General features: G+C 36.2%; 1 protein-coding gene across 1 annotated transcript in view; it reads right to left on the bottom strand.

Annotated features, from left to right (window-relative positions):
• LOC136042346 (tachykinin-like peptides receptor 86C) overlaps window positions 1-21,683 on the bottom strand; it is a gene marked incomplete at its 5' end in the record, with an annotated part of 92,817 nt that overhangs the window by 35,204 nt on the left and 35,930 nt on the right. The window contains 1 exon segment of the mRNA XM_065727314.1: window positions 6,154-6,307. Coding sequence (XP_065583386.1) covers window positions 6,154-6,307 — 154 coding nt within the window.

Below are 21,683 nucleotides of genomic sequence, written 5' to 3'. Positions count from 1 at the left end.
GGGGAGTCGGAGAGGGAAACCTGAAATCTTGGAAAACGCTTAGAGTGGAGAGACCGGGAGGAAACTCAGTGGAAAAAACAAGCACAAGTCCCTGATAAGTGATTGAGAAAATATGACCGGATCTGCTCTCTTTTGAGGAGTTGGAGGGGGGTAATTCGGAAAAATTAGAATAAATAAGGTATTTTTAACTAACGAAAAAGTGATCGTATCTTAATGAAATTTGATATTTAGAAGGACCTCGTAACTCAGACATCTTGTTTTAAATCCCGACCAGATCCAGTGTCATTAGAGGGAGTTAGGGGGAATCGGAATTCTTGGAAAACGCTTAGAGTAGAGAGATCGGGATGAAGCTTGGTGGGAAGATTAAGTACAAGTCCTAGCTACATGATTGATATAACTGGATCGGATCCACACTCTTGGGGGGGAGCTGGCTGGGGACCTAATTTGGTAATTCGGAAAAATTAGAAAAAATGCGGTATTTTTAACTTACGGACGGGTGATTGGATCTTAGTGAAATTAATATTTAGAAGGACCTCGTGTCTCAGAGATTTAATTTTAAATCTTGACCGGATCTGGTGACATTGGAGGGAGTTGGAGGAGGAAAACCGGAAATCTTGGAAAACGCTTAGAGCGAAGAGATCGTGATAATACTTGGTGGGAAGAATAAGCACAAGTCCTAGATACGTGATTGACATAACCAGACCGGATTGGCTCTCTTTGGGTGAGTAGGGGGGAGGGTTAATTCTTAAAAAAATAGAAAAAATGATGTATTGTTAACTTACGAATGGGTGATCAGATCTGAATGAAATTTGATATTTAGAAGGACCTTGTGTCTCAGAGCTCTTATTTTAAATCCCAAACGGATCCGGTGACATTGGGTTGAGCTGGGAGTGGAAGGGCGGTTAATTTGAAAAAATTAGAAAAAATGAGGTGTTTTTAACTTACGAACGGGTTATCAGATCTTAATAAGATCTGATATTTAGAAAGATATTGTCTCTCAGAGCTCTTATTTTAAATCCCGACGGAATCCTGTGACATTGGGGGATTTGGAGGGGAAAACCGGAAATCTTGGAAAACGCTTAGAGTGGAGAGAACGCAATGAAACTTGGTTGGAAGAAGCTCTTGTCTCTAGGCTCTTCCGACCTCATCACAAGTGCCATATGAGCTCTTGCCTCTTGTTTTCTTATTGTTTGGTTGTTCATGCTATGACAACGAAAACACTTTTCTCGTGTTGAGTAAACTGCAAATGACGTTTTAGCCTTTAGAAGGATTAGGGTGGCAGTAGCCCTACTCCTGTTTATGGTAAGTTCTTTTAATTTGCAATTTGAATTAATCTAGTACTTCTTTTTACTTGTCTTAGTTTTTTACTGTTTTAAAAGTAGAGTTAAGAGAAAGATTCAAACTTTAGTGTAAAGAGCGAGGCATTGAGGAGGAAAGGCTCCTTTAATATACGGATTAATTTCTGTTCTTTTTAAGTTTAAACGTTGCTCCTTACTTTCATTAAAATTTTTTTTTTTATTTATTTAATCTTTAAAAAAGGCTTCCCTTAAAACAATGATCAGTATTGAGGGATGGGGAAGTGCATAAAAAATTGATTTTAATTATTACATTTCACAGTTGTCCATGAGATTTCTTCAGAAAACTATTTACAAAAAAGGGCAAGGACAGATTTAGGAGGGGGAGTGTGGGGAAGCAGGGTGCCCTACTCCGGGTGCAAGTTCATAGGGGGCACCAGTTCTTAAGGCATTTATTGATCTGATAAAGTTTGAGCCCTAATTCTCCTGCTCCAGGGTGTGTCAACGCTTTGGAATAGGAATCACGCGTGGCTTTGTTCAAGGAGTAAGAGGGATTGGAGGGGGGATGGGTAGAACGACAAGGGGAAAGTCCTCTTCCTCAAAAAATCTTTGTAGGTGTCCTTACTAGTAGGAAACAAATTTTGCATTCAAAAGGTGCTTTTAATTTCATGATGGCATCAGTGGAAAAACGCCTTTCTGACGTTTGAACACCAAAGCAATACGTGTGTGTGGTAGGTATTGTAAAATTTGCATTCTGTGCTTTCATATTTAGGACAACACATCTTTTATCTATTTTTTCATCTGTCAACTTGAATAATAATATAGCGCCTCCAGTAGCGACACAACTGCATCAATACAACTATAGCATTAAGTTACAAGTTAACTATTTTTGTGAATCAATTGGTTGAAGTAAGCTGGCGTTTTGAAAAAATAAGTAGAAAGACTTTTATTAATTTTTGCTTCTTTTCTACTCGAGTTTCTCAGTTACCAAAAGACCCCAAATGGAAAAATGCATAATCTATTATTTGTAGTTGGAACATCCTGTAAGGGTATAAAAAAATGTTTTTTTTTTAGGCTACGAACTCTTTTTTTTACTTTCTCATTGTCACATTCTGTTCAAAGTTGCAATTGTTGTTTTGTATTTATTTACGTTTGCTAATAGATTTATAGTCGGGACTATATTTATATCATGTACACGGTTCGATATCATAGGAACTATGTTCAATATAATTACTTTAAGGGTATTATGAAAACTATCTACTGGACAACTTTCCGCAAATTTGAGAAGAAAAACTAGAGGTTGAAAATGAAAAAATAAAACTTAACTCCCATAACTTAAATGCAAATAAAAATATTTAAAAGCCCATATCCGTTGCTTCCGATGAAAAAAGCCTTAGCAAATGGAACTTATTTAAAAACTATCTTAGAAACAGGACGGCCGAGGATCGCTCGACGAGCTTCAGTTGGCTATAATCCGCATTGAACATGATATGGCTCCAAAACTTTGATGTGAAGGCATTACAAAACATATTTGCTTCAAGAAAAGCACGTAAAGTTTAGTTTCAGTGATATTGATTGTATATAATTTAAATTGTATGCGTACTGTGTCACCAACTATTTTATGATTTACATAAGAAATTAATTAATAAAAGCAAAGTAATTAAATAAAAATACAATAAATAAATACAGTCTTTAGAGAAGCAGAATAACCATTTATAATTTGTTTGTTGACCGGGAGGCACCAAAAGTTGGTCTTGCCTCGGGTACCGACAGGTCTAGGATCCGTCCCTGCAAAGGAGTTGCCTCCTCTCATACCTTCTCCCTCTGTGTATTTAAGAAAATAAATATAGTGTAACTTATTATGTTGATCTTTAGAAATATCTTTAACAAGAGGGAATCTGTGTCGCCGCAGAACCCGTATTCGGGGCTTAGTCCAAAATTATTCCTCAGCTCGAAGAAAACTTGAGAATTGGGCCACAGAATACACTTATTGAATGTTCTAGTACCCTCAAACCAAACAGAAAGACCAATCCGGCCTCCTCCGTAATCTATACCCCCGCATATATTCTTATGAAGAATCAAACGAGCGAGTTCTGGATTGCAGGCCAGAGGCTCTAAATATTATATACTAAACCTCATTACATATACCCTAAACCTCATTAGCATATTAAAGATGGAACATCTCATTAGCATATTACAGATGGTGCATACTTAATATCCAGCAGTCTCATTTCTATTCTATAAGAACATTTTTTATTCAGGTTAAATGAAATTGGCTTACATTTTTGTCGGCTTCCTACAATGAGTGAATATAAAGCGGGATTTTAAACGCATTTCAAAATATGAACCGAACTTTAATGAATCAAAAAGCGACAAGTCTGCTACCCTTTTTTTTTCTTATGGCGCGCGCTTTGGTAAAGTAAACCGGCGAAATGATGTCCCCAATGGATCAATTGCTATAACATTTTTCTTAGAGGAAACTTGTGGTCATCGATGTTCCACCTCCAATGACCTTTCAATGTCCATCCCCCAACTTTCTCCCTCTGTTTTTGAAATGGAAAACAATTTAAACTTAGAAAATTTTTCAACTTTCTTTTAAAACATCTTATAAAGATATTAAATATACTTATAACGGAAGCAATTCACTTGTGATAATGTCAAAATACAGAATGAAGATGATATTGACATGGCACTCGTGATGTTTTCCTATTACAAAAATAATGTTGTTGTGAAATCTTTCTTTAATTTACTTATTTTTTTTTTGTACTGAATTCATAATTTTTTTTCAACTTTTTTTCATGTCTTAAAATGACACTATGTATATATTTATAACAGAAGGTTCTTTTTCTCAAAACTGAAACGTAAACTTCTTAGTAGATAAATCCAGAGTGTCTATGCTGCTGACGGAGTATCAAAAAGTTAATAAAAGCACTTTTGACTACAATAAACCTAGGTAGTTGATAAATTTCGAGTGTTTGTTGCTGGCTGAGTACCAAATAAAATTCATAAAATCACTTTTGACTTCAACAAACTCAGCTAGCTGGTAAATTCTGAATGTTTTAGTTATAGACTGCGTATAAAAATTTAAAACCACTTTTGAGTAGAACAAACTAAGCTACTTGGCTAATTTTGAGTTTTTTAATTGGTGACAGAGCATCAAAAATTAAATAAAAGCACTTTTCCATACAAAAACTGAGCTAGTAGGTTGATTCCGAGAGTCTCAGTTGCTGACTGAGCATCAATAATTTAATAAAAGACTAAAATAAACTCAGATAGTTGATAAGTTTTGAGTTTTTTAGTTGCTGCCTGAGTACAAAAAAAATTAATGAAAGCACTTTTGACTATAACAAACTCAGCTACTTGGTAAATCCTGATTTTTGTAATTGGTAACTAAGCATAAAACTATTAAATAAAACCACTTCTGCAAACAAAAACTCAGATAGTAGATAAGTTCCGAGTATCTTACTTGCTGACTGAGCATCAAAAATCTAATAAAAACATTTTTGACTACAATAAACACAACTAGTTGATGAATTCCGAGTGGTTTACGTGCCGATTGAGTACCAAAAAATAATAAAAGTAGTTTTTGACTACAACAAACTCAACAAGCTGGTAAATTCCAAGTGTTTCAGCTGCAGAGAGCTTATAAAAAAAATTTATAAAAGCACTCTTGAGTACAACAAACTGAGCCACTTGTTAAATTCTAAGTCTTTTAATTGGTGGCTTGAGTATCAGAAAATTAAATAAAAGCAATTTCAGCAGGTAAATCCGAGTTATATATGTATAAATATACTAGCTGTTGGGGTGGCGCGAAGCGCCACCCCAACACCTAGTTGGTGGGGGCGCTTCGCCCCCCCCCAAGCCCCCCCGCGTGCGTAAGTCGTTACGCGCCATATTAGTTACGCGCCATTGTAGTTGTGTCCCTGTGTCCCACCTGTGAATATAGATAGATACATACATATTTTTAACTATGTAAAACTTGCGAATATACAACATTCTTGGCTGTCCCATTGTCTGTGCATATAAATAGATTGTCAGGTTTACCGACTCTTGAACATGCAACATATAATTGTCCATGGGAAAAACAATCTGTATTCAGATCTATACCTCATTATTCTAATGATTGCCCTTGAGCTTTGTTCATGGTGATTGCTAATCGAACATTCCCTGTGTCCCCGTCGTCATTTATATATCCCCCTGTGCCCCCCGGCATCCCCGTTGTTGTTGTTTCCCTGTGTCTCGGTCGTCATTTGTGTCCCGGTGTCCCAGTCTGTAATTTCTCTTCGAGTGTCGCGGTCGTCATTTATATTCTCTGTGTCCCGGTGTCCCGGTCGTCATTTTTGTCCCGGTCGTCATTTTGTTCCGGTGTCCCGGTCTGTAATTTCTCTTTGAGTGTCCTGGTCGTCATTTATATTCCCTGTGTCCCGGTCGTCATTTGTGTCCCGGTGCTTTGTTGATGGTGATTGCTAATCGAACATTCCTTGTACCCCGGTCGCTTTCTCTTTGAGTGTCCCGGTCGTCATTTATTTTCCCTATGTCCCGGTGTCCCGGTCGTCATTTGCGTCCCGATGTCCCGGTCTGTAATTTCGTCAGTCGACAAACATGACGTCAGTCGACACACAAACATGACATCACTCGACAGACACACAGAAAACTTATTTATATATATATATATATATTATATATATATATATTATATATATATATATAAAGTCTTGTATATTAGGAAAAATTTAATGAAGACTGTTATTTCCCTGGAGGACAGAAGGCAAAAATAAGATATGAAATTGTGATTGTTGTAGCCTACTTTTTGATCGGTTATTTGTTTTAAGAACTCTATGAAAAAAATGATCCTTGCCTTTTTCTTGGCTTGTATGTTTTCAATCTGAGATCCAGTGCTCTCGCCGATTCCTTTTCCGTTGCTATGCAAAATTAAACACATTTTGGCATACGTAAAACCCATTATACTGACAGGTATCAAATACGTTATGAAAAGAAATCCGACGTTATACCTATAAGAAAAAAAAACAAAAGAAAATTAAACAAGCAACTGCTATCATAATGCAAAATAACCACTATTTTTTTACGCATAGAAAGAAAACAGTATTTTTGTCGAAGTCTAAACGAAAAGAAACAATTGTAACTAGGATCTCGAATAGTTCGTAAGGAGTGACTCGACTCAATAGCAACCGAAACTCTAAAAGGCAGGATTTATAGATGAATCTGAATAATTGCCTGTTTGATTCCAAATAAATAAGAGCCTGAGAAAATTTGCTTGATTTCCAAAAAAGAGGTTTTAACGGAATCTTAATGAAAATCGTACCATCGTAATAATTACAAGCCCCAAACTTGGGCTTGCGCATTACTTTGGACCCCCAAATTCCCCTCCAGGGTCCTATTTCCACCACCAGAACCCTAATGGCTTCTATGACAGGTGTATAGCGTATAAAAAAAAAAACCTACTGTAGATGTTTCAAACTCCTATCTGCGAAAATGTGGAATTTGTATTTTTTCCCAGAAGATTGGTCATGGATGCGTGCTTATTTGTTTGTTGTTTTTCCCCCAGGGGTGATCGTATCGATTCAATGGACCTAGAATATTGGGAGAGGACTTATACTAGCCGAGAATAAAATTTTTAGTGCCCTTTTAGGTTACCAAAAAGACTAGAGGGTAACTAGCCCCTCTCCCACGCTCCTTTTCCCTCCAAAATCCTCCAATCACCATTTGAGACAGCCATTACCTTCAGCATAGTTGAAAACTGCAATAACTGCGCCTTTGGGGATAATATGACCTCCAATAAACTCTGGGGATAGAGCTGTAAGCTGTGAAATTTGTCCAAAATCTACGTATAATATTTGTTATTGGGCAGCATAAAAACTTCTTTGCTGGCTGGGGGATGGGTTCTAGTTCGGGAGGGGAGAGGGGGTATTATGGGCAGAATTTTTCACGGGTAAGGAAATTTTCCGGGGGTGAACGTTCCAGGGAAAATTTTACGCTCGGGAATTTGCCAGTATTCCTACACGAAATTCTTTGTATCTCTTATTTATCTTTTACCGACCCAATCTTACATGTGGAGATCTTTCGAGGGAATTGTCCGGAGAATATTGTCATGGGGGGGGGGAGATTTTCCGTGGGAGAAATTCTTCATGGGGGAATTTTTTACGAGAGAAGTTTTCGAGGGGAAATTTTCCACCAGAATAACTTTCCAAGACCGATGAGAGGACCCGGGAAAAATTCTGCGGAGGGGTGGTTTTCGTTATGAAGTTGAACAACTACGAGAAATACTGGTCCTTTTCAAATGAAAGTATGCTAAGAAAAATGTTTCAGACGGAATTGTCCGCAAGAAATTTTCCGGGAAGAAATTTTAGGGAGAACGGAATTGTCCGGGGGAAATTTTCTAGGGACATTTTGCATGGGAGGAACTCTTCATGGAATATTTTTTCGTGGGGAGGGTAATTTTAATGTTGGGGGAGCCGGATTTACCCTCACTACTTGAAAAATCAGAAATTAGGATAAAATCATCAGAAAATTAAATAAGAATTAATTAAAATAAATAGGAATTAAAATAAGAAAATTAAAATCAGTAATAAAAATATAAGGAAGTATAAAACATATAAGAAATATTTATAAAGTAAAATGAGAAACAAAAAATTCAGTTATAAAATAGAAAAAACGTTCTCTCAACTGCAAGTAAGGAGCAACATTAAAAATTGAAACGAACATAAATTATTCCGTATATGAGACAGAGGTTTTCTCCTCTTAAATATCTCGCACTTTACGATAAAATTTGACTTTGTGTCCCAATTCCTCAATAAAAAATCTTAAAATAAGAGGGCCGTTTAATTAGAATCTAATACTTATATATATATATATATATATATATATATATATATATATATATATATATATATATATATATATATATATATATATATATATATATATATATATATATATATATATATATATATATATATATATATATATATATATATATATATATATATATATATATATATATATATATCATGAAAAGAGAAATCACCAATGCTACAGCACAAACACAAAAAAAAAAAAAAAAAAAAAAAAAAAAAAGAGACAGAAGGAGAAAAGGAAGACTGTTTTCCTAAATTAGTGATTAATATAGACCAGCACTTGAATGAGGCCTTAACCCTACTCATCCATACAATCACATAGGTCAAACAGCATAGCCACACACAATCAACCATAAAGAATAATCCATGGACAGGCAGTCATGTCGTCAATAAGTATAAGTCGTCATTTACCAAACAATAGAAAAAATAATATAGACAAATAATTCAGAGGCAACACCCAACATAAGGGCTCATCAGGAGAATACACTGGCCTATATAGGGTTTCGCCACTCTAAATTCTCTACCCAGCACAGTGTTGTGGCTACCACAGAATATCCATGGCATCCCCGCGTCAGGTATCAGGTATATATATATATGTATAACAGTGGCTACGCTGCTGGGTGCCAGCACAGCTACGCGACAGGCTTGTATAAATTAAATCTTGTTTTCACTTGTCTTCTAATTGCAGCCTTTTCTTGATATCATGGCGACATAATAGGCTCAATTCAACCACCCTGAGAAAAATTCAAATTCTTCCTTCAACTTTTGAACTATTTGGATCGTTTTTGTGGCCAGAAATATTAATATACCTGTTTTACGAAAAAAAAACATGTCCGATTTTGAGGCCATGCTCCGGCACTCGTCACGTAGGAGGCTTATATATGTTGTTCTTATTGTCGCTTGGCTTCTACCCACAGACAATGTGAGCATCTTCTTGATGTCACGCTGTCATCATAGGTACGATACAACTACCCTGGAAATTTTTTCTTTAATCAAATTACCTATTTAGATCGTTTTTATGGCCAGAAATGTCAATATGCCTACTTTAAGCAAAAACTGGGTAGCTGATTTTGAGCCAGGCCCCTGCACTCGGTGCGCAGCAGGCTTGCATATATTGATTTTCGTTGCAAGTAGCAACCTTCAAATGAATCACCTTTGTTCGCTACTCTTTCCTTGGGAAAATGGAGGGCTCCACGGGGAGTACATATAACGTTGAAGGGTCTCAATGACTTGTCGGTTTCAGCTTCGACGCGTCCGGAACCTTGCTGTCGCTTGTAGTTCTTGGTGCCAAAACAAATAAATATAAAATTACTCGTTTAAAGGCGTATACACATTCGTTATTCTTTATTTCAAAGTTATGAGGGCTCAAATAAGCAGTTACAACTGCGATAAAAAATTTTGGTGTTAATTCAATTCCTCCTTCCTGTTAATATAAAAAAATTATCCATTTTATTTGATTTGCTTTCTGGGACTCGTTTTTATCCTCACTGTTGCTTCTCTTCTAGTCGCAGATTTCATTTACGATTCGATGTATTTGTTATGATGATAGTTGTCACATGTCTTCTAGCCGCAGCACTCGCCACAGCGAGAACAATGTGGCTAGAAGATACGCAGAAGCGAAAAATTACAAACGACAGCGGGAATAAGAATGTGTCAAAAATAAAGGTGACATGTCATTGGAACCCTTCCACTTTATATATGTAGGCCTCCATTTTCCCGAGGGAAAAGTAGCAAGCAAAGGTGATTCGTGTAGAGGTTCCTACTTACAATGAGAATCTACATATGTAAGCCCTCTGCATGCCAAGTGCCGGGACGGCTTCGAAATCAGCTACATATTTTTTTGAACTGGCATATTGAGATTTCTGGCCACAAAAACGATCTTAATAGGTCACAACCTTAAGGAAGAATTTGTATTATCCCCAACGTATCCGCCATGACATCAAGATAAGGCTACGGTTAGAAGAAATGTGACAATGAGAATCAATGTAAACAAGGCTGCCGCCTAGTCGTGACGGGGCCCTACGGCACAGCCCCCGATCTCCCGATACTATATCTTTAAGCGAGTGTTTATGTTTTTATTTATGTATAATTTTTTTTCTAGTATGATATGTATGTTTTTGCATTTGCCGTATTTTTGCATATTTTTTTAATTAGCAACCCTGGGACTTCCTGGCATAAAGAACTATCTAGATATGTTACGATTTGAGAAACTTTGTTTAGAGCCTTATTCTTTGATGTGAGGTAACGTCATATTTATATACACTTAAAGAGCATAAATTCCGTAATTTTTTCCTCAATAATGGTCGCATCGTTTTTATTGTCTACTAGCTGTTGGGTGGCACTTCGCGCCACCCCAACACCTAGTTGGGGGCGCTTTGCGCCCCCCAAGCCCCCCCCCCCTCGCGTGCGCAAGTCGTTATGCGCCATTGTAGTTGTGTTCCTGTGTCCCACCTGTGAATATAGAAATATATATATATATATATATATATATATATATATATAAATATATATATATATATATATATATGTATATATCTATCTTCTATCTATATATATAAAAATAAGTTGTCTGTCTGTCTGTCTGTGGATCAGGTGACGTCATGTTTCTGTGTTGACTGACGTCATGAAATTAGTTGTCGTCATTTTTGCTTTGACGGTGACGTCATTAATGGTATTTAAGACATGCGTTCACTGAAAAATGTTTAATTGTAAAATGACTGAAGGTTCGGCGATATGTACTTCATAGTGACGCTGAAAAATAAAGAAGAAAAAAAACTGAAAAAATGTAAAAAACTAAAAAAAACTAAAAAGAAAAAACACTCAAAGATAAATTACAGACCGGGACACAAATGACGACCGACACAGAGGGAATATAAATGATGACCAGGAACCTCAAAGAAAAATTACAGACTGGGACACCCGGACACAAATCACGACCGGGAATATAAATGACGACCGGGACGCAGGGACACAACTACAACGGGGACGCCGGGGGCACAGGTGGGATATATAATTGACGACTGAGACACAGGGATTGTTTGAATAGAAATTACTGACCGGGACACCGGGACACAAATGACGACCGGGACACTGGGACACAGGGAATATAAATGACGACCGGGACACTCAAAGAGGAAATACAAACTGGGACACCAGGACACAAATGACGACCGGGACACAGGGAATATTATGCTATTTATATGCACAGACAATGGGACAGCGAAGAATGTTGTATATTCGCATGTTTTACGTAGTTAAAAATATATATTTATATCTATCTCTATTCACAGGTGGGACACAGGGACACTGCTACAATGGCGCGTAACTAATATGGCGCGTAACGACTTACGCGCGCGGGGGGGCTTGGGGGGGGGGCGCGAAGCGCCCCACCAACTAGGTGTTGGGGTGGCGCGAAGCTCCACCCCAACAGCTAGTCTATATATATAAAATAAGTTGTCTGTCTGTGTGTCTGTCTGTGGATCAGGTGACGTCATGTTTCTGTGTTGACTGACGTCATGAAATTGGTTGTCGCCATTTTTGCTTTGACGGTGACGTCATTCAAGATATTTAAGACATATGTTCACGTAGAAATCTATTAATGTTTAAGTTTACAATGACTGATGAACTTACCATGGCAAAAGCCGATGAAGATGCTCAAAGAGTCTATGCCAAAAAACTTGCTGCTCATAGAGAAAGTCAGAAAAGAAAGCGTGCCGAGGAATCAAAAGAACAGCAAGGAAACAGGCTTGAGGCTGATAGAGAAAGAAAGAACAGAGAGCGTGCCGAGGAATCAAAAGAACAGCAAGGAAACAGGCTTGAGGCTGATAGAGAAAGAAAGAACAGAAAGCGTGCCGAGGAATCAAAAGAACAGCAAGGAAACAGGCTTGAGGCTGATAGAGAAAAAAAGAACAGAAAGCGTGCCTAGGAACTACCAGAGCAACGCGGAAGCAGACTTGCTGCTAAAAGAGAAAGTGAAAAAAGAAGGCGTGCCGAGGAATTACAAGAACAGCAAGAAATCAGGCTTGCTGCTGATAGAGAAAGTAAGAAAAGAAAGCGCGCCGAGGAATCACAAGAACAGCAAGAAATCAGGCTTGCTGCTGATAGAGAAAGTAAGAAAAGAAAGCGTGCCGAGGAATCAGAGCAACCTGAAAGATATCGCCTGGCATTCAGGTACAACCCAGTCGATGATTATAGCTTGACTAGATGTGTTCAAATCGGGACAATGTCTAAAATTTGTCCCTATTGCAAGGCCTTGAAATTCAATGGTGAAACAATGGGAATGTGTTGCGCCCCAGGAAAAGTTAAACTTCCTCTATTGGCTGCACCACCAGAGCCATTGAAGACGAATGAATGCTTGCCTGAAAAATTCTAATTTATGGGCACACGTAAAAATATTAAAATTAACTACAAATATGCGTGTCCGATTGCAAAACGATGACTCTGGTCAAACATTTTCAGATCAATTGCTGACAATTGGAAACGGAAAGCTCCCAGTAGACTCAATTTCAGGACGTATACAACTACCTGCTGATTTCTGTAATTTAGTGAGTATATGCACAGACAATGGGAAAGCCAAGAATGTTGTTTATTCGCAATTTTTACGTAGTTTGAAACACATATATAAATCTATCTATATTCACAGGTGGGACACAGGGACACAACTACAATGGCGCATAACTAATATGGCGCGTAACGACTTACGCGCGCGGGGGGGCTTGGGGGGGCGCGAAGCGCCCCACCAACTAGGTGTTTGGGTGGCGCGAAGGGCCACCCCAACAGCTAGTATATATATATATATATATATATATATATATATATATATATATATATATATATATATATATATATATATATATATATATATATATATATATATATATATATATATATATATATATATATATATATATGTGTGTGTGTGTGTGTGCTTTTAACTACGTAAAACTTGCGAATATACAACATTCTTCGATGTCCCATTGTCTGTGCATATAAATAGATTGTCAGGTTTACCGACTCTTGAACATGCAGCATAAAATTGTCCATGGGAAAAACAATCCGTATTCAGATCTATACCTGATTATTCTAATGATTGCCCGTGAGCTTTGTTGATGGTGATTGCTAATCGAACATTCTCTGTGTCCCCGTCGTCATTTTATATATCCCCCTGTGCCCCCGGCATCCCCCTTGTAGTTGTGTCCCTGTGTCCCGGTCGTCATTTATATTCCTAGTATCCCGGTCGTCATTTGTGTCCCAGTGTCCCAGTCTGTAATTTCTCTTTGAGCGTCCCAGTCGTCATTTATATTCCCTGTGTCCCGGTCGTCATTTGTGTCCCGGTGTTCCGGTCTGTAATTTATCTTTGAGTGCCCCGGTCGTCATTTATATCTCCCGGTCGTTATTTGTGTCCCAGTGTCCCAGTCTGTAATTTCTCTTTAAGTGTCCTGGTCGTTATTTATATTCCCTGTGTCCCGGTTTTTAGTTTTCTTTTTTCCCTTTATTTTTCAGTTTTTTCCTTTTTTCAGTTTTGTTCTTTTTCAGTTTTTAGTTTTTTTTATTAAATTTTGTTTTTTTTTCATTTTCTTTTTTTTGTAGTTTTTATCTTTTTTTTAGTTTTTTTTAGTTTTTTTTTCCTTTGCAGCTTCCTCGGCTGTTGCCATTGTAGGTTCTTCAGTCATTTTACAATTAAACATTTTTCCGTCCAAGATCTTCTTACCCCGCGCGCGTAAGTCGTTACGTGCCATATTAGTTACGCGCCATTGTAGTTGTGTCCCTATGTCCCACCTGTGAATATAGATATATATATATATATATATATATATATATATATATATATATATATATATATATATATATATATATATATATATATATATATATATATATATATATATATATATATATATATATGTTTTTAACTACGTAAAACTTGCGAATATACAACATTCTTTGCTGTCCCATTGTCTGTGCATATAAATAGATTGTCAGGTTTACCGACTCTTGAACATGCAACATATAATGGTCCATGGGAAAACAATCCGTATTCAGATCTATACCTCATGATTCTAATGATTGCCCTTGAGCTTTGTTGATGGTGATTGCTAATCGACCATTCCCTGAGTCGCCATCGTCATTTATATATCCCCCTGTGCACCCCGGCGTCCCCTTTGTAGTTATGTCCCTGTGTCCCGGTCGTCGTCATTTATACTCCCTGTGTCCCGGTGCTTTGTTGATTGCTAATCGAACATTCCTTTTGTCCCGGTCGCTTTCTCTTTGAGTGTCGTCATTTATTTAGATTGTCAGGTTTACCGACTCTTGAACATGCAACATATAATTGTCCATGGGAAAAACAATCCATATTCAGATCTATACCTCATGATTCTAATGATTGCCCTTGAGCTTTGTTGATGGTGATTGATAATTTAACATTCCCTGTGTCCCGGTCGTCATTTATATTCCCAGTATCCCGGTCGTCATTTGTGTCCCAGTGTTCCCCTTTTAGTTCTTTTTTATTGGTTTTGACCTTTTTTTAGGTTTTTTAGTTTTTTTCTTTTAGTTTTTTTGAAGTTTTTATCTTTTTAGTTTTTTTATTTTTATTTATATTTTTTTAGTTTTCTTTTTCTCCTTTATTTTTCAGTTTTTTTCCTTTTTTTAGTTTTTTTTTCTTTTTTAGTTCTTTTAGTTTTTACCTTTTTTAGTTTTTTTTAGTTTTTTAGATGAAATTTTTTTTTAGTTTTTTTCCTTTTTTTCTTTTTAGTTTTTTATTGGTTTTTACCTTTTTTTTTTTTAGCTTTTTTAGTTTTTTTTAGTTTTTTCTTTTTACTTTTTTTTTAGTTTTTATCTTTTAGTTTTTTTGAAGTTTTTATCTTTTTAGTTTTTTTATTTTTATTTATATTTTTTTAGTTTTCTTTTTCTCCTTTATTTTTCAGTTTTCTTTCCTTTTTTTAGTTTTTTTTCTTTTTTAGTTCTTTTAGTTTTTACCTTTTTTAGTTTTTTTTAGTTTTTTAGATGAAAATTTTTTTTAGTTTTTTTCCTTTTTTTCTTTTTAGTTTTTTATTGGTTTTTACCTTTTTTTAGCTTTTTTAGTTTTTTTTTTCGTTTTTTCTTTTTACTTTTTTTTTAGTTTTTATCTTTTTTATTTTTTTTATTTTTATTCTTAATTTTATTAGTTTTCTTTTTCTCTTCTATTTTTCAGTTTTTTCCTTTTTTTTAAGTTTTTTTTTAGTTGACGTCACCTGATCCACAGATCCACAGATCCACAGATCCACAGACAACTTATTTTTATATATATAGATAGATAGATATCAATTGTAAAATTACAGAAGATGACAAACGGATCTGAACTGCTGAAGAAAAAGGTGAGGAACAAGAAACAGTAAAAATCATACTGAATTGCAAACAAAAGTGTTGCACAACGAAATTTGTGATTAGAAGCAAAGCAAAATTACAATAGAATGAGAAACTTGTTAGTTTAGCGTATTTGAGTCTTTAGTTCATAAACAGGAAGGAGGGATTAATATTAATTATCTATGACACATGCAAATCACACAAGATGAAAAACAACTCTGAACAGCTAAAAGAAAAAGGCATGGAACATGAAACAGTAACAAATTGAATAAACGAAAATCTTGTACCACGAAGTTTGCGTTTAGTTGCAAACGAAAATGTGGCTTAAAACTAAAGAATAATACAATAATTACGCAATTGCGGGATCTAGATATTCCAGAAAGTTAGAATTCAATAAGGCAAGTGTTATTTTACCGTTTGTAAAGGACAAGGATGAAGGAAAAAATTGAACTGACGACAGAATTTCTTAAATTCAACTTAACCTGCTGATTTGCAATCCTATAACTTGAAACTGGAGAATCAACGATGACTATCAATGCATATTATAAATATTTCAGAGGGCACAGGCACAGGAAAATTCCAAAGTTGGAGATAATGATGCACGAAAATGAATTACAAACGAGTTCCGCGGCTAGAAGACATGCGACAACCAGTTTCACAACGAATGCATCGAATCATATATAAATCTGCAACTAGAAGAGTAGCAACAGTAAGAATCAAAATGGATCTCAGAGGAAAACAAATCATGTTAAATGGATGTTCTTTGATGGATTAACAAGAAGGAGGTATTGACTTAATGCCATAATTTTCTAAATCAGCTAAAATTGTTTATTTGACCCTCATAGCTTAAAAATTATGAATAGCGAATAAATATATACTCCGATTAAAAGAGTGACTGTGTATTTATTTAAGTAGGCTATGTATATGTCCACAATTTATTTTGAAAACGATTTGAAGAAATCTGGATAGCTAAGGCAAAAGACATGGGAAAACGTCTGATGCAATGATGCACGAAAAGGCTAGGAGACATGAAACAACAAGCATCACTACGAATCTCAGATGAAAGGCTGGACAACAAATTCTGCGGTTAGGAAAAAAGTCACAGGGATGATCACACCGGATCGTAAATACAATCTGCGGTTAGTAGAGAAACAACAGTGGGAATTACAACGAGTCCAAAAATAAATCAAATCCTATAAAATCGGTGATCTTTTGATGTACTAACATGTATCAAGAAGAATAAATAAAATCCAAAACGAATAGAAATTAAATCAACAATCGTAGCAAACAAACATACAGCAGGTACTAACACAAATGAATAAATAAATATTAAAAAGAATAAAACTTAAATTGAATATGCACATCGAGCTTAAAACAAAGAAAAATTACTACAAACAATAGTTTGGATACAGCCCCTTTCCTAAGTGTAAAAACCTAAAGCTTACTGCGTCATTGTCGCTTTACTGAAAACTATATGTGTCTTGAACAGTCTCGGAAAGAACTAATAAAATTAAACTTAATATTCAACATATAATGATATCAATTGCTGAAAGCTCGTCGATTGAACATTTAAATTCACTGTAATTTTTATTTTTTATTTTCAATGTTGTAGTACATTGAAATCCGTTACTGAATTTTGTGACTAGATTGATGCTTGATGGTACAAAAATTGACTTGATTATCGGGAAAGATGTTAGCTTCTTTGATCTTTTGATCAGTGCTAAAGATATTTTATACAAGGAGGTGCTGCTTGAAACATGCCAAGGATAAAGATAATGTACTCGATATCCGCATATAGCTGAATCGGGTCGCAAAGGACAATCTGTCTATTCCTACTTTTGTGACCTTATCGTCGTCTGAAACCTAGTCAACTGGGAAAGCAGTTTCAGCCACATTAATTTTGAAAGTGAATGAACTTTCTCAAGAAATTGATGGCTTCCTAGAGAACGCGACGCGTTTGGGTCCAGTCTGGCCGGCAAAAAGCGATGCCAAAGCAGCACCTATCCTGGGCCCAGCTCCATCATTACAGTTGTGTTAAAGAACTGTCCAGCCAATCTGGTCTCACCTGGTGCCCGTAAGGACTTTGCCAGCCAGCTGTGCCCTAAGACCTCAGATGAAATCACTGAGCTTAAAAAATTGGCATTTATTTTAGAAACTCCTCGTTAAGACAAAACGTGCAGCGAACAAAATTGCCAAGAATGACAAAATCTGTACTTCTGGTATTTTAGCAAGTCTAAAATCCGCACTATTTATCAGTGTCCTGAAGCTAACTACGATGAGGACCGAAAGGTCCTCATCATAGTTGCACTGAAAGATCTAACTACGATGCACTGAAAGGTCTAACTTAATAATGTAAGCTGTTCTTGAAATAATACTTTGTCACCCTTTTGACAGTTTACATGATCATAGCTTGTTTTGGTTTAATTCAACGTCCGCTTAAATATCCCTTGAAAGCTTCACCATAATATCTTAGCTTGTGCAACAACAATAGGTGTAGTAGTAGTTGTAGTATTAATAGAAATATGCCAAAGGCATTATAGGTTTTCTCCAATTTTACCTTCAACACGTGATAAAAGTTTCAAATTAATATCACTAACCGTTCCTGAAGCTTTGATTATACGTCCTCTTTACGACCTACTGGGGCATAGTTTTTTTTCGGTTTTGTTCAATGGTTTCACTGTTTTCCAAAATTTTACCTTAATACCCATACCTTTAGTAGCAGTAGTAGTAGCTACATATTGATAGTGCTAGCAGTAGTACTAGTAGCAGTAAAATTAATAGCAGCAGTTTCGGCCTTAGTAGCAGCAGTATAGAAGCAGTAGTAATGATAGTAGCAGTAGCAGTAGTAGCAGTAGTAGGAGTAGAAGCAATAGCATTATGATGCGAATATTGTCTTTTGGTTAGTTCAACCTCCTCTCCAGCAAGCCCTATAAGTTTTAACTTAAGACACAAAGCTGGTCCTAAGATATTGCTGATATGCTCTTTTCACAACCTGCATACGAATGGTGTGTTGTGATTCAGTTTATCTTCACCCAAAAAATTCACTAAACATTCTGCCATACTGTTAGGCATAGTTATAATAGTAGTAACATTATTTGTAATAGATTACCAGTAGTGTATTAACAGTAACAGCACTAGTACGAGTAGCATTATATACCTTTCAATCAGTTGAACATCCCCCTCTTCATGTCCTGGAAGTTTGCTGATATGTTCTTTTGATAACCTGAATATTAACATAATTATTCAAAATTTTCATCTTAAATCTTATAGCCTTTCAAGTAGTTGCAAAAGAAATAGTAGTTCGAGTAATAGTATCAGTAGTAATAGAGCTAGTAAATGTATCAGTGGTAGTAGTATTAGTAGTAGCTTGCACCTATTGCCTTTAGGTCAATTGATCAGCCCATTTTTGCCTTCTCTGAGAGTTTCGACTTAATAAACAACTAAATTCTTAAATTACGCTCTTTTGACAATCTAAAAGTACATAGTTTCCTTTGGTTTAGTTCAAATTTCCACAATATTCTCTCAAATTTTACCTTCATAGGCTTTGCCTTCGTAGAACTAGTATGACAGTAGTCGTGATAGTTGTAGGAAAAGTAGTAGCAGTATTAGTAACAATAGTAGCAGCAGTATTGGTAACAGTAATAACATTTAAATGTTGCCTTTTGGTCAGTTTTACATCCCCCTCATGATGCTCCTGAAGTTTCACCTTGATACGATAAGCCGTTACAAAAATATATCTGATGTGCCCTTTTGACCGCCTTTTTGATGACCTTTTCATCTTAATACTCTAAGCTTTACAAATTGTTACAATTGAAATAGTAGTTGGAGTAGTTTAGCAGCAGTAGCAATAGTAGTATAAGTAAAAGTAGCAGTGGTAGTAGCGTTAGTAGTGGCATGCATATAAAACTTTTTCTCAATTTCTCTTTCCCTTTCAGTATTCTCTGAAAGTATGAACTTAATTCTCAAGTTCATTCTCAAGATACACCCTTTCAACAATCTGTAAGCAAATAGTGTATTTTCATTTAGTTCAAATTTCCTTTTAATATTCGGTCAAATTTTACCTTAACAAACGTAGCCTTAATTGTACTAGTATCATAGTAGTAATGACACTAGTAGAAGCAACAGTAGTAATAGTGTATTATTAGTAGCAGTAGTAACAGTAGTAGCAAGTATATCTTACCTTTCGGTCAGTTGAACACCCCCCATCCCAATCATGATGCCCAAGAAGTTACCTCTTGACAGGGTAAGCTGTTCTAGAAATGTTGGTGATACGCCCGAATTAGCAGTCTGTATGCACATAGTATATTTTGATTCATTTCAACTTTTTCCTCAACATTTCCTCAAATGTTGATTTCAATATCCTCAGCCTTAGTAGTACTAGCTGCTGAAGCAGTAGTTTTAATGATAGTAGTGGTAACAGTATTAGTAGTTGTTGTGGTAGCAGTAGAAGCAGTGATAATTGTAGCAGTAGTATTAGTGGTACCGTGCAAACATTGTCTCTTTGGTCAATCGACTATCTCTCTGATCATTTCCTAAAAGTTCCAAATTAATATACTCGCACGTTCCTCAGTTGCTCCTTGTGTCAACCCACATACGAATAACATGTTTTGGTTTAGTTAAACACTCCCCTCAACATTCCCTAATAGACTCACCTGAATTCCCTCCGTATTTTGGGAAAGAAAGGTCAAACATGCACACCTTTCTCAATAACATATACTAAAGGTAAACGACGAACTAATAGCCTATCTTACTACTCATGCCCTGAGTGCTTTGGAGGGGGGGGGGGGGTTGGCATCTCCAAAGGCGTAATTCTGGACCCTTCAACAATTCTGATGAAAATAGAAGTATCAAATTTTTATTAAATGTTTGTTTTGGGAAATGATGGGTGTGTTGGACTGGCTGCCCTTAAATAGCTTTTGACTCTTTAAAGGACCTTAGAATTTTCAATTTCAAATCAAATGAGCCCCATCTGAAGTCTATACGACCACTCATTCCATAAGGACCTTATATACCCCAGGGCATAACTTACAACCCTTGTCCCAGGGCTCTGGGAGGCTGTGTCAGCCCTGGATGCATTGCTATATATCCTTTAGACTATTTTAAACAAAATGGGTATATCACAATTTCAATCAATACGTTTGGGGAAAAAAAGGTAGTCCGGATCAGGGGGTTAGTTGGGATCGGGGGGGGGGGGCTAGTTTCCCTCTATCAGTGTTGAACTTTAAAAGGGAACTGGAACTTCTAATTTCCAATCAAATGAGCCTCCTCTAAAATTTATGCGACTATCTTTTCCATATGAGCCTTATATGCCCCCGGAGTATAACTCAAAATCATCGCCCCCAGACACTGGAATTTTTTTTCAACCCCGAAAGCCTTGTTATATGATCTTTTGACTATAGAATAAAATGGCTATCTCAAAATATCTATTGGATGTATTTGGGAAAAGAAGATATGGGGAAGCGGGGAGGGGGGTTTGTCCTCCAATCACAATTGAATCCTAAAATTTACACTACAAATTTTGATTCCCAATCACACGAGCCCCTCCCAATCCTATACAACCATCACTTTTATTAAAACCTTATACGTTAATAATGGGCAACTAGTATAACTTAATAACCCTTGCTCTGAGGGCTGTGAGAGAAGGGGAGGTTGTCATCTTCAAAGACTTAACAACCGGACCTTTTAATTACGCTAAACAAAATGGCTATTTCAAAATTTTGATTGAATGTGTTTGGAGAAATGATAGGTGGAGGTCATGGGCTGATTGCCCTTCAATTACTTTCGGCGATTGAAAAGGGCACTAACCCTTTCAATTTTGTAAGACAACTCCTTCTGTAAAAAGTGCCTTGGTCTAAGAAAAACAACAACAATAAATAATGGACTGTGCCAATATCGTTCTTTACTTAGGCAGAGCTCTTGCGCTGCCTATGATTTGTTTCTACTAATCTTAAGCTTAATATGGCCTTAAATTTTCTTTGAAAAACTGATTTTTCAGAATGGTTTTTTAATTGATCTCAGTAAGTGCCACATTAGCTTTGCAATTGTATCATAAAACAGAAAAAAAAAGCCAATTATGTGCATACAAATATCCTTTACAGAAACTTTAAACCTATAAGGTAACGCCCGATACAAGAGAATATTCTGGCTTATGGTTAATGAGAGCACTTTATAA

Source organism: Artemia franciscana, unplaced genomic scaffold, assembly GCF_032884065.1.
Source record: "Artemia franciscana unplaced genomic scaffold, ASM3288406v1 Scaffold_1156, whole genome shotgun sequence".
NCBI classification, from domain to species: domain Eukaryota; kingdom Metazoa; phylum Arthropoda; class Branchiopoda; order Anostraca; family Artemiidae; genus Artemia; species Artemia franciscana.
This window is presented reverse-complemented; position numbering and strand designations above follow the sequence as displayed.